This window comes from Pezoporus flaviventris, unplaced genomic scaffold, assembly GCF_033815535.1.
Source record: "Pezoporus flaviventris isolate CSIRO_AGI_PZ_B2104156 unplaced genomic scaffold, CSIRO_AGI_Pfla_v1 ptg000037l, whole genome shotgun sequence".
NCBI lineage: Eukaryota > Metazoa > Chordata > Aves > Psittaciformes > Psittacidae > Pezoporus > Pezoporus flaviventris.
In genome coordinates, this window is record NW_026892585.1 from 10,148,371 (window position 1) to 10,163,165 (window position 14,795).

At 39.8% G+C, this 14,795-nt stretch overlaps 1 protein-coding gene and 1 long non-coding RNA gene across 3 annotated transcripts in view; one reads left to right on the forward strand and one right to left on the reverse strand.

The window, feature by feature from the left end:
- The window catches only part of INHBA (inhibin subunit beta A), a 20,962-nt gene extending 10,767 nt beyond the window's left edge, over window positions 1-10,195 (forward strand). Inside the window, exon 3 of the mRNA XM_061464664.1 lies at window positions 3,242-10,195. Coding sequence (XP_061320648.1) covers window positions 3,242-4,128 — 887 coding nt within the window. The 3' untranslated portion in view covers window positions 4,129-10,195. The remainder of the gene's footprint in view (window positions 1-3,241) is intronic.
- The window catches only part of LOC133274997 (uncharacterized), a 170,031-nt gene that overhangs the window by 109,054 nt on the left and 46,182 nt on the right, over window positions 1-14,795 (reverse strand). The gene's annotated exons all lie outside the window — the stretch shown is intronic.

Consider the following 14,795-nt stretch of genomic DNA (forward strand, 5'->3'; position numbering starts at 1 on the left):
GAGAGAATTCAGAAAAGCTTCGTTTTTTTCCCTGATGTGAAAGCATGCTTTTTATCCCAAACTTTGCACCATTTCCAGTCGCCTTCTAAAAAGATCTGTGAAAGGGAAAGGTTTTCTTAATTGCTATAAAACCTTTTATTAGCTATGCAGGTTTGAGGACTCAGGATTTTGTTGTGTCCAGAAATATTAGGCTTATAAAAGCTTCCTGCATATTTTTTTCTTTAGAATCTGAATCAACCATTCGTGAGTGAAGATATAGCTAAACCACATCCAGAGAGGCTGTTACTGTAGCTAACAACCTACAGGGAAGCTGTTATCCCTGTATAAGGACATGCCTTATACTACCTGTGCAGTGCATATCTGTTGGAGATAGGTCACTTCATAACTACTTTCAACTCCCATTAGCATGGAAATAACAGAACATGATATATATCATGCATTACCACTTAACAGCATTAGGTTATTCTGTAATGCAGGGCTGTCTGGCTTTGTTTTCTGTAAGATGGGCCTTACAACTTCTTGCCCAAGTCTGCACACCTGAGCTGCTTTCTCCTGAGCACAACTGGGCCAGTTTTCCATGTTCCTGCCTAAGCACAGCAGATCTGCTCATGCACAGGATCCCTCCTAGTGCCAGAACTGCTGTCTGTGACCTGCTTGGTACCTCAGGAACACAGAGTAAGTTTTGGACTTCCCAGCCATATAGGCTTGTGCCCTGCACCAGCCTGTGAGCTCTGGGGAAGGACGGCAGCTGGGAAGAGGCTAGAAAACTGCAGCTTGGTCTAAACCATCTTTCTCCCCACTTTAAGGTTTTCTTAGGTAGGGACAGCAAGCAGAAGGGGTTGGATGGAGAGTCTTGGAGGTAGCAACCCAGTCCTGGCAGGTGACCTACCTTCAGGTTCCCTTGAAGACCAGATCCCCCTCAGAAAGGGTTTATTTGGTCTGTGCCAAAGAAAGGGACAATATAAAAATAGAAGCTTCCTTTAGAAGAGAGAGTTTGGGGGAATGAAGCACTGGCTGTATGGATGATCCTTGCAGGCCTTTAGAAGTGTCCATTCTCGAAGAGGACATCTGTATGTTCTTTATAATACCTGTATGCACAGGGCACTTGGAGCAGACTTCCTTTGGACTGGAGGGATGTCACTGTGCATCTCCTCCTGCTCTGAAACCCGGAGTTTCAGAGTGGGATTAATGCTTGTTACCTGCCCTCTGCTCCAACACAGCTGGCAGCTTTGCCATGGTGTCATTGCCAGAATGGAAATGTTAGCTGGTAAGAGCTGACCAATGAACTTTCAGTAACTACTGAATTAATCTTATTTTAAAAAATAATAGAAAACCAGTAACTCCACTATGCCTCACAGGACTGGTCAGCTTGCTCTCTCTCTTCTATAAGCCACTTCCTTTTCTAGATACCATTTCATTTTCTAAGGCACAGTCCCACTGGTTCATATAGCTCCCTGAGAAATGAATGGAACTCATTTTGGAGACTGGCATTAGCAAAGCCTGTGAGAAGCAGTTAACACAAACCATGTGTTTCCCCTATCTCAGTGACAGTTACAGTCTACAATTTCACACTCTCACTTAGAGGGAAAACAAAAACAAAACGCTGTGCCCTTTGGCCACTGTAATTCAAAGACATCTGTCTCTTTGACCTGGGAATGCCACCAGGGAAAGCTGAATGTGTCAGTGCCAGGATTTCACAGAGAAGGAAAGCAACAGGTAGCTCAAGGGCAGCGCTGCCTACTGCCTTTAGAAACCAGGAACTCTTTAATTTGCAGGTGAACACAGGATAGATGTCTCTTGTCATTTTGACCCACTTCTGTCTCACCTGAGAGTAGGGGAGCAGGAGGATGGTCAGGGAGCCTGTACTAGTGGTTAGTGGCAATGGGAAAGCAAGGAGAAGAGCCTTGCTGCCATGAGAGCAATTTTTCCTGTGTGCATCCAACCACTTCATTTTTGATCACCATCTGCCCTTTTTTGGGTGCAAAGTTCTGGTTTCCTGACAAGCAGAACCACTGTAACAGAGAATCAGATCAACAACCGTGGGTAGCTCATAAATAATATCAATGACAGACTGATAATTATGAATACTGTTTCTGTCTCACTAGGGTCAGATATCTGTAAATTTCAGATCTGTGACCCCAGTCCATCCTGGCCTCCATGCTGAGAAAGAACAAAAGATGCCAACACGGCTTTTTCTTTTGTCAAGAAAATAGAAAAGTACCTCTCTTAAAGAAAAAAATAAAATACCACCACCACCTGCCAGCTAATTCATTCTCTTAACTTTTTCATGCTCTAGTGATCAAATCATTAAACAGCCCTCATTATTCATTCCAACTTCTGCCAGGGATATGAGCTCTGTATCAGAGAAACACCTCCTCACCATCATAATCATCATCATGACATCTCAGCAAGTTGATACAATTATGCCAGAGAACCATCCCTATAATTATACAGTTCTTTAGCTCATTTCTCAGTGTATTCACCATTACTATAATCACAGCGAGTACAGTGTGTTAAATTAAGAACAGGATCTACAGCTGACATCTCACAGGATGAAGAGTCTGCCTGCTGCAATTCTTTACAATATAACTCTGCAAACCTCTCAAAGCTGAGGCTCATATTTTAGTATTTCTTTGCTTTTGAAACAATTGAGATTTACAATTCATTTTAAGATGCATACGAAGACTGGCATTTTACAGAGGGAGAAAGGGCAGACCTCATTCCCACATCATTTGCAAAGAATCATCAGGACTGGAACTCACTCCTTGAGCTATTAGGCACAGATTTGTGTGTGCATGGTACATATAGTCATGCAGCATGACTATACATGCCAACAGATACATGTTGTCAAAAATGCATTGCTACCTTTCAGCTAACAGGGATCACAAACACAGCGTAGGCAAATGCACACTTAGCAGCTACTGATGCTGATTTGCCATGAGATGCTTTACATAAATGGCTATATCATTACTATAAAAAAAAATGATTTGGTTAAAATATGATACTGGAAAACAACAGGCAAATAAACACTTTTCTAAAGAGAGCATTTTCACAAAAGACAAAATGAGGAGAGGATGAGGTGAAGGAAGGTTAGAACAGAACAGTGTTAAAAATTTAACGAGCCAAGTAGGAAACCTAGGGAACTTCATGCCTGTGGTGACAAGTAAGAGAATTGTCTTTTACAGCATGAAAGCAGACATACTAACAAGTTCTCCCTGTCTATTTCCATTTAACAAATCAGGCTCAGCCAAGAAAATGTTGCACTTTGAGATTTCCAAGGAAGGCAGTGAATTATCGGTGGTGGAACATGCTGAAGTGTGGCTCTTCCTGAAGGTCTCCAAGGCCAACCGAAGCAGGACAAAAGTCACTATCCGCCTGTTTCAACAGCAGCGGCAGCCAAAGGGGAACCCTGAGGAAGCAGAAGATATGGAGGACGGGGGGCTGAAAGGTGAAAAGAGTGAGATTTTGATTTCGGAGAAGGCAGTGGACACCCGTAAGAGCACTTGGCACATTTTCCCTGTCTCCAGCAGCGTCCAGAGACTCCTGGACCAAGGCAAGAACTCTTTGGATGTGCGGATTGCCTGTGACCTGTGCCAAGAGACTGGAGCCAGCCTGGTGCTATTGGGCAAGAAGAAGAAAAAGGAAGATGATGGGGAAGGGAGAGATAAGGAAGCTGGAGAATTCACAGGAGAAGAGGAGAAGGAGCAATCACATCGTCCCTTCCTGATGATGCTTGCCCGGCACTCAGAGGACCGCCAGCACAGGAGGCGGAGACGAGGCCTGGAGTGTGATGGCAAAGTCAACATCTGCTGCAAGAAGCAGTTCTTTGTCAGCTTCAAAGACATAGGATGGAGTGACTGGATCATTGCACCTACAGGTTATCACGCCAACTACTGTGAAGGAGATTGCCCCAGCCATATAGCAGGCACATCTGGTTCATCATTATCTTTCCACTCCACTGTCATCAACCATTACCGCATGCGGGGCCACAGCCCCTTTGCCAACCTCAAGTCATGTTGTGTGCCCACCAAGCTGCGGCCCATGTCCATGCTCTACTACGACGATGGTCAGAACATCATTAAGAAAGACATACAGAATATGATCGTGGAGGAGTGTGGCTGCTCATAGATGCACACGTGTGCAAGACCCTTCTCATTAAGTTGAGAAGAAAATGTATCAAAAGCCCAAGAAGAGGAAAGACATGGTAAAACCTTTTTTGAATGAAACTGTAATCGGAAATAAAAGCAAAAACAGAGAGAGAAAAGAAAAAAAAAAAGACTTGTGGAGGATCAAAAGAGACTTCAGCTATAAAAAGGAAGAAAGCTTCATGAACCTGGGCTTGAATGAGATAACGTCTGAATGGCGGTATGGGTTGGGGGTTTCCCCTTCCTTTCAGTATGCTCCTTATCTTATTACATAGTATACTAAACATTAGTTATTACTAAGGGAGTTCTGTTCCCTCCCTTAGTTACCCATCAGTTCAAGCCGTGGTAGCAGCTCATCTAACCTGCAGCAATTTGGACTAAGTCCAGTTAAATTCCTTGAAAAGCCATGTGTATGAACACTACATTCACTGGCACTTTCCCCCCAAATTTACCGAGGAACTGAGTAGGTGTGTAGTGTTTGTGTGTATATACATATGGCTATGTATTTATATACATATCTCTATACATACAGACACTATACACACGCATATACTTAACATTGGTAAAGGGACAATATTGTGCAGGTGTACACACCTTCATCTTCTGCACTACATTTATAAAAAAAGGAAAAAAAAGAAAGAAAAAAGGAAAAAAGAAAAATGGAAGAAAAAACAGAATAAAAAAAAGAACGAATGAAAGAATTAAAGTTACATTTTGTAAAGGTGCTTACAACATTAGAACTATGCAACCTAGTTGGTTTGAAACTGTTTACCTGCGAGAGAAAGAAAAAAACAAAAAACAACAAACAAAAAAACACAAACCAGAGAGACTTTTTTTTTTAATGGAAGTAACTTGTTTTAAAAAACAAAAATTCTTCAGCGAGAGATACTTGAAAGGAACATGTTTGTCCAGTTACTGGAGCCAAACATTTCTATATTTTGTAAAAAAAGAAATTTTTAATCGTTTACTATTTGCACTACAATGGTGTCTGACCTGTCTAATCCTTATTTAACAAATATTTGCAAGGGAGGGTGGTTGGGTGTGGGAGGGGTTGAGAGCTGCACTTATTGTGAGCTATACAAGAACTGCTACAGCACACAAAATAGCTATTTTTATTATTATAATAATTATTATTATTTTGTACCTTAAAATGAATAGACACATACACCAAAGACATTTGTGCAAGCCTCTAAAAAGTCTCTTTGTGGTTGGTACCATTCACCCGTAACAAGTTAGAGTTTGAATTAAGGGTCAGTGGGTTGATTACATTCAGGCTAGAATATCTGTTAACCATTTAAATTCAAATAGTACCCTCAACAGAAAATTGCCATTTGAAGTAAGCCCAGAAAAGCCCTGGGATTTGGATCCAAGGTGCTCAGATCCGAGGCCCATCTAAGCATTATTGTACTCTTTCTGCATGTACAACACTAAGACTTGTCCCTGATGCACAGCAACCGTGCATTGCTGGGAAACAGCTTCATACAAGGGATATACATATATATATGTATATATTTCTGTATGTATATATGTATGTATACACAAAGTATAAGCACTTCTGGCTTCACTTTAATGTTCTTAAAACAATGAATGTTTGTGTGCAAAGCACAGTATGTTAAAAGATTGTTTGTTACTACCAAATGGGAGGCTACATGTTCAAAATGGCATTCGTGTGAGAGAAACCTCAAGTGCTGGTGTACACTTAGACAGTCTTGATGTGAAATTGCAAGCATCTTTGGGCCCTGCCCACCATCGCCCCTGCAAATATACAGAGAATGGCAGTTGTGGTAGGATTGCTGTTTGAAATGCAGTCTTCTGTGAAAGACTGGCTGGCTCAACCACCACCCTCCAACATGACAATTCTTAATGGGTTTGTGCGTTGCCTGCAAGACCTAATTTTCAGTGTCAACACCTAACCTGAAGGGTCCAACCCATAGGGCATAGGTAGATAGTTTTTTTTTTTGTTAAAAAAAATTCTATCGTTGTCATATTTAAAAGAATGTTAAAGTTACATTTGTCTTTGGGTAGGGGGAGATCATAAGAGGGAACGGGAGAAACCATTAGGCCCTGTTTACACTGAGTTTGATAACCCTGAGCCTGAAGTTTCAGACTCTCACAGGTTTGCAGGACCAAGCCCCTGTTAGCTGCCTTCTGACGGGTCAGGCTTCAAAATGCCTCTCATGGAAAGAAGCACTAACGCAGCTCCCCACCTTGTTGAGAAAACGGTCTGTAAAAAATACAAAAAAATACAAATAAAAGGAAAAAAAAAAGAAAAAGAAAAAAAAAGATAGCACAATTTAACCCAGTCACATTGGCTAGGGATAGCGTGTTAGCACCTTCATGGCGAGAACCATGTTTAACAGTGTAATCAGGGCCTTCATTTTTCGTCAGCCAAAACTGTTTGTGTGTGCATGTGTGCGTGAGTGTACTCTGTGTGTGCATATGTGTGTGTGCATGGGCCCATGTCCGTATTTGTATGTATTGATAGAGATTTAAAAACAAAAAAAAAAAGAAAAAAAAGGAAAAAAGAAAGAAAAGAAAAAAAGCCCTTTCCTCTGTTGAATAGATATCAACATACCTGCTTATAGCTAAGTTTTCTATCTAATTTATTCCACAGTATTTAGTTTGCATAGTACAGCTAATGGGTTATACATTTATGTACTTTTTATACAATGCATTTTTTTTTACAGACTTGTTTGCAATTTGCAAAAAAAAAAAAAAAAACACATTAAAAAATGGTAAGAATTGGGTAAACGCTAAATTTGTCACTAAAAGTATTCTGTAAAATATCAAGGCTTTCTGATTTAAATTATTTGCAGAAGTTTGCTCGGGTTTTTTTGTGCTTTCTTCCTGGGGAAAGGGAGGGATACCAAACGCTGGTAGGAAAATTAAAAAATAGCAAAAAAGACAAAAAAAGATGCACAACTAATTTATCTTTATAACTTAAACCAAGTTCCTGACCCTGCTTCATTTGAAGCAAGTGGCAGAATTGCTGTTGATTTTTCTAGCAGTAGAGCCGGGCTCTAGAACAGCAGGAGCAGGGACAGTCTGTGACAGTTGTTGAGGAGAGTACCTTTTATTTCACTTTAGGGCTTTATATCCTTAATATTGGATGCATATTGTCCCAGAACCCTTACTCATGTCAACTTTTTGATGTCTACTGGTCTCCTTACAAGAGTAGTAAATCTACTTACATGAGTAAAGGTAACCCAGGGTGAATCACAGGTTCTTTTTGCTGTGGGCAGTGTGAAGGGAGAGAAAGGATTTTGAATGAATGGCACCATATCCAACGTTGTTTAATTCAATTATTTAAACCAGGCTGCTTGCATGATGGTTGATCTCTGAACATTGTGGCAAGGGGGACAGGTGAGATGGCTTACAATGGTAAAAATCTGTTCTCAGGTGTGATTAGTTAGAGGACATTAGAGACCTGAAATCCCATCACCTACCCCTAAAACGACAATGGCAAAACTCCCATTGGCTGCAATCGGAGTAAGTTTAAGCTCTCAATTTCCCTGGCCAAAGCAGCATACTTGTTTTCTTTAAAAACAAGTGTGATGCTGAGTTTGACAGCAGGTTTTATGTGGTGAATGGGGAAAACATGAAACTAGCCTGAGACAACTTCTAAGCGAGGAAAGAAAGTAAGACTTCAGATATGGTGAGCATGTTTCATATAGATACACCAAAACCAGAAAAATCAAGAAGTAACTGTTCCTAAACCCTGCTTTTTAGCTTTCATTTGTGTGTGTGTACTAGTCACAAATTTTAAAGGTTTCTCCCTCCAATCTCTAGATTCAGTCATGGGGTTTTGATTTGTGGTCAGAGTTATTTAAAGAAGGGGGAAATGAAAAACTATATGATAAAATAAAATAAGAAATCGGGATGTTAATCAAGACTGACTGATTCCAGCAAAACACCCCATCCCTGATAATTTGATTTAATTAAATCTGCATGTATCTAAAATAGCATAAGAAATTGTTACCATATTTAAACAGTTGTTCAAGGGCATGCAGTCTCAAAAATTACTTCTCCTTTCAGGTATGACGATACCAAAAACCTAAAAATAAAAGAGGCTTTTAACTACTAACACATTCCTTTCCATATAGCCTACTTCCTGTTTATATTGGAAATGTATTTTCAGTATATGTTTAATCACAGAAATGTATTTGTTTAGTACCTCCACAATCTTCCTGCTTCACAATTGACCACATTTGGTTCATTTGGTTCTTTCCCCCCTCTCCGTGTCAGATGCACGCTGGATACAAGACCTAAGAAACTGGCAGAAGTGCATGTTAAGATGTTTTTTTGGGAGGGCTGAATGTATTTGTATTCTTGGGGTTTAGCAAAAGGAAATGCTTACAGATGCTTATAATTATTCTGCACTCATATGTCACAGCAGAATACTGATCTAGGGCCCCAAACTGTAGAACTAAATGAAATGGGAGTTTTGTCATTGACTTTAATAGAAACACTCACCAAATCATTGCAAAGTAAGACCATGTTGTATATACCTCCTTTTTTTCATATGTAGTTGAGATTTAAGCCATCAAGTTCATTTAACTACAGCACCACAAGGCCACGTAGAGGCCAGCAGCAATTTCTCTGAGGTAGAGAAGTTCAGGCATCTGAAATGTCTATGTGCAAAATGAAAATTTTTATGGACTGTAGTTACTCGTGTGGAATAGTGCCTTACTCTGCAAGCAATGCCGTCGATTTCAGAGGGTCTCCTTTCCTAGAAAGTTACCAGTCAGCATCAATAAAGTGCTCAAAATCTATTTCTGGAGTGTAGGTAGAAGAGATGTGATGGAAATGATTAAGTTCTTTAAGTTAAACCTCATGTCAATAGTGTGCATCAGTATAAGAATCAGATGCTAATCACTTTCCTTACACTGAAAAAAGCTTTACTCCCCATCTGCTCTCACTGCATGACATGTGGAGTAAAAGGGTTTTCAGTAAGAGTAAATAAAATTGTAATTTGACCTTTTGTGAACAACTATAAGCAATGTTTTCATGGGCAGAAACAAACAGCACTTCTGGGTTATATAGCTATTTATTTTTTGAGATATAGTGAATCTGTGTTAATTCTCAATGGGTTTCTTTGTATTTAAATACTTTCAAAAACAATACATTGACGATGGGTTGAAGATATATATATGTATGTATATATACATATTATATATATATCTACAGTATATATATACATACACAACTATATATATGTATATACATATATATAAATTATGAAAGCCAAGATATTATGAAGCCTATTTTGTTTTTATCATTTTGTGTTTTGTTGTTGATATTATTATTATTATTGTTATTATTATTATTTTGCATACTACATGCAGTGCTTTAACCAATGTCTGTTCGGCTAATGTAATTAAAGTTGTTAATTTATATGAGTACATTTCAACTATGTCAATGGTTTCTTAATATTTATTGTGTAGAAGGACTGGTATTTTTTTTATTTACATTATGTTTAAAGAGGTAACAGTTTGATATGTTCTCATTTGTTTATATTAGAAGTTATTTATTTTCACGGCATTCCGTCTGGTATTTTGATATTTGGAAGGCATGCTACCTATACTTTGTACAGTTAGTGGGCAGTATTCAGTAGCTCCCGGAAGATTTTTAGGCCCTATGTTAAATAAAAGACCTGTTTGGGATTTTTATTTTAGATCTTTCCTATTGGTTTGCCAGGACCACTCAGTGCACTTATTGCCAGCCACTCTGCCTGCGTGACCAATTTATTCCTACTGTATTTACCCAGGACAGATGACCAAAACCACCTCTGGTGTAAGTCCAGTGACTTCAGTGAAGTTATACCAGAGATGTATTTGGCTCACAGAGAAAATGCTTGTGCAAATCAATGCAAAGAAAAGACAGAAAGAAGAGAGAGAGAAAGAAAGAAAGAAAGACTCTTTGCATTTGGAAAGTTAAAAATGTTTGGGTCAGCTACTATTTTATTTTACTTTGTTCTTTTTATTATTTTGCTCTTTCTTATACAACAGCAGCAACAACACAAGTGAAATAAATAAAGGGAGTTTCACCAAGCATTGTGTAATCGTCCCTTAATATGCATTCCTGGTTGGGAAATTCACGGGAGCTGGGGAAATAACAGACAGAAATTAACCTTCGAGGTGAAACATGTGGGTGCCTCTTTGGGTTGAACACTGTGATTCTCTTTGGTGTGACTATGCTAAATGGACATTGAAATTCATGGCCCTACATGTAATGGAATTTTAGGTTGTTCACTTCTCCTTGTGAAACACAGAGTACAACAGCTAAAGCCAACTGCAACTTCCCTTTGCCTGCAGACTATTAGGTCTTCAGCTACCATCACCACAATTCCCTTGAACAATCCAGAGTTAGATGCTTACACAGATAAAAGGAGAATTTGTATTACCGAGACAAAATTGCAAGGCTGACAGTTCACATGCACTGGTTTATAAATGGATTAGTAGTCAGATGAAGTGATCAAAGAAGCCTGATCACAGGCAGCTGATCCCTGGTCTGGTGAGAAATTACCTGAACACCCTCATATTTGAAAGTAAAGTGAACTTATGAAGGGTCTTTCACCACTCATTGCATTCCTACTGTGATAAATGGACTCCTGCTACATTCCAGTGGGGTGAGAATCAGGGAACAAGAATTTTGAGGTTGATCTTTAAATGGATTATTTGCACGGTGCTCAAGCTTAGGCCACTGCAGCTATAAGCAGGCCTTTTAATAATCAGGCACTGGAAGCCTTTATACAAAGGCTGGAGAAGTGAATTGCTTTCCTCTTACTGAGGACAAGTTTTTAACAAATCAATGCAATAAGAGCTAGGGAAAGCCTTTGTTTCAGATACTTAAGACATGATTGAACATTTGCTTGCTTTTCTTTGTTATGATCACTATTCAGACAGTTGAACTCAAGGATCTTAAAGGTCTTTTCCAACCTAAACAATTCTATGATTCCATGATTATTATTGCCAGCAAGGATAAATCCAGCTGGATTGAGAAGTTGGTCTAAGAGCATAAAATCATAAGGGCTATATGATTTCAACTGTAATTTTATTGACCTGGTATACATGAAGCTTACATTTCAGATGTAAAATGGGGAGTAATCCTTTCTCTGGCATGACCTAAAGTGCAGTACTGGATGGTATAATCCAGATTTTTTTTTTTTCCATTTTCTCCAGCCATTTGATTTTATTTTAAGAATGCTATTGAGAACTGTCGCTATTGTACAGGCTTGTTGAAATGCCCCATCTGAAAAGAACAGTGGATAACTAATAGCTGCCTTTTGCATGAGCAGAACGATCTCCTAAAAATGTAAAAGAAAAAAAACCAACCCTGTCCTAAACTAATTAGACCAAGCTAATAACACATAGACAAAGGCAGATAATACCAAATTATTTTGCAAAACAGATACACAGATAGTGTCTACCCTGTGTGGATTTCCTTCCTTGGAGGGACATCTTCATGCTGCTGCTTGGGTTATTGAGTCACTGGACTAGTTTCAGTGCCTATCATGATTCTTTCCATGGCTAACAGAGGCTGTATTTTGGTAGTCTCAAAGACCTCAGTGATCCCTTTCTTACTTAAGTTTGTCTGTCTCCCTGAAATACAACCACAGACTGATTTCAAATACTGCCTAGGGCTCAGAGCGACTGACCTCCCTCACACTGCTGATAGAAACATAACACTTCTTCAACACTGATCAAGTCCACAGCTTGCAAATACCTGCTGCCCAGCTTCTGTGACCTTTGGGCGTTTCATGGTTTCAAAAGAGCTATATCACACATTGTCACCATTTGATCAGCCTCTGAAAGTGGAAGCGTTGGGAGAAAGGAGACCCTATATCTTTGTCTTGCAATGATTGTGAGAGGAAATGGGTATATTTTATCTTTGAACAGTGACACCACAGCTTATGGACACAGTGGCAAATTCAGTGTACACGTTACAACAGCACATCAGGAATCAGCATAACAATTATTTAATGCACCTGACTCATACAGTCTCTATTGCATGAGAAAGTTACTCTGTTTCTAAGGAGGTAGAAATGTGTATCACCAGAGTTATGGCCTCCAGAATTCCATATAACAGCAGTCAAAACCAACACTGCAGCTTTGTTCAAACAAGAAAAACATTCAGAGGAGAGCTGGCAAGAGATAGTAGCAGAGGTCCCTAGAAGGGGTCTTGAGTAGACTGCACTTCCACAACTTAGGCACACACAATGGCTGCATTAGGATGCAATTTATAGACCTGGGCTTGATTTTAACAGTTAGCAGGGTATTACAGACCTGGATGACCTAACTGAAAGTAAGATGAAGTCCTGTTTTTTGAGAAAGATCACTGAGTATAAAAAGGCAAAGAGTAAGATGGTAGATAGCATAGGCACTTTAATAAGCCCCACATGAGAATATTCAGTTGAACGCCTTTGAAAAATGTGAAGATCACCTAAATCAGGGTAGAGGTAGAAAAATCTCCAGTTATGGAATACAGTTTCACAGGGTCTTTATACATAAGAAGCCCATTGAAAGGCCTGAATCTTAGTTTTCAGCTATACTTCATTGCCCTTCCAAGGGTCATGCCAGCCTCAGAAATGGTGCAATGCAGGAAGAAGACACAGCACCACTTTCAGACACCAGACACTCACTGGTTTTGCCACCCTAACAGTGTAGAGAGGCCACAGATTTATCTAAAGACTGGACAGACAGATTGGTTAATAAGTGACAAATCACACTAACGATTTCTTTGAAATTTCTAGCTCATGACACAACCCTCAGAAGCAATTCAGGCCTGTCCCGGCACCGGCAAATTACCTTAGTATGAATCAGGTTTAAATCTGTCATGCTTTCAAAATGCATACCTTTTCATGCAAATCCTACTCCTTTCTCACGCTTTCAGTGGACAACACGGTCATTTGTACACAGCTGTTGCGGTGAAATTGGCTCTAGGTTTAGGCTTTGCTTCTCCATTCGTGTGTCCGTAGCCTAAGAAGATGCTGAGGCACAGGAGCTTTATACCACCCCCACGTGTCTGGGCAGAAAGGACGGAGATCAGATAAATAAGTGAATTATGTCAACACATGAGAGACATTCTCTACAAATAGAAACTCCAGGTCCAAACAGGAGAAGCCCAGTATGAGACCTACCCTGCAGTGACACAGCCCAGGTAACTGAGAGGGTCTGAAGTATCTGGGGAAGAGCAGAGGGAATGCAGCAGCAGGGAAGTGTTCTCAGTTACTCCCTTGCAGTAACTGTCACATCAGGTCATGATGCAGAGGTTAAGTTTTTGGCTGTCAACAAATGACCTCTTTAGGGAGAAGCCAGGCAGGGAATCCCCAAGAGAAACAGCAAACTGCTATGCAGAACCTGGCTTAAGAATCTATTATCAAAATATTGTTCTGAAACAGGTAACTATACCACACTTAGGTTTGTTACAGCAAGAAGGTAATTCTTACTTGTCTTTCCGTCTCATAGCTCCACTACAGCAGAGTGTGTTTTCAGAAAGAGAAACTGCAAAATAACTGTGAAAACTTCCAGAAACTAAAAAAATGAATGATTTAAAGAATGAGTTAAACACTCACGTAAGATAAATGCAGTAAGAGTCAGTGTGCGCCCTGGAGGTGGAAAACCTGCTTCATTTCTTTGAAGGAATCAACAGGTTCGTGGAAAAGAAAACAGGCTGATATCGTCAGCTTGGATTTTCCAGAAGGAATTTATAAAGACCCCCTCTAACTTTTCCTAAAGAAACCAACCTATCAGCGGATAAAGAAGGCAGCATACTCATAACTAATAGTTATAACTAGAAGAGATGAAAGAAATGGGGAGATGTCATTAGTGTCTGGCTGTGCATTAGGATCTGTGCTATGAGCTATGAAAATCTGAAAAGTGGATGAAAAGTCAGATTACAAAGTCTCCTGACAATACTGAGTTAATCAAAATAGCACAGGCATTGGCTGGGGGGATGGAATTGCAGAAGAACTTCACAAAATAATGAAAGAGCAGCTGAAAATCAGTCTCGATAACTGCAAAGTAACAGAGGTAACGCAGGACACATGTTGGAGAAAACAGTCCCGACTTCGCATGAATAGAAGTGAGCTGCCCCTTGGGAAAGGGACTTGAGTATTATAACAAACAGTGTCAGCTAAATGCTCCTCATCAGTAAGAAAATAAGCTGAACATTAGGGATTATTAGGCAAGATGTGGGGGTTTTTTTGCTTATTAGATGGGCTGTATAGCTGAAAAATGCAGACACGGTTTTAGGTAACAAAAGAGAATGACAGACTTCAGGGTAAACCAGAAACCCCTATTAGGTAGCTGAAGACTGCAATTAGCACCCCTTTTTGCTTTCTCTCCACCAGGCTGAGAAAGTCCAGGTCACTCAAACTCCTCTCATACAATTTCTTTAGAGGGACAGATGGAGAGAAGAAAAAAACCCAGAATTTTATGTCATCATGTTCCTGATTGCAGGAGCTCACTGCTGATTCTCCATTAGTTATGTCACTTTCCCCTCAGTATAATACCTCACTCTCTCCGGTAGAACAACACAGAGGATAACCTCTTCATAACCTGATAACCTCCTCATAATTCACAACCTGATGGGTTATGAGCAGACACCGATCCAGCGTATACAGACAGAATTCACTCAACACAAGAGAAA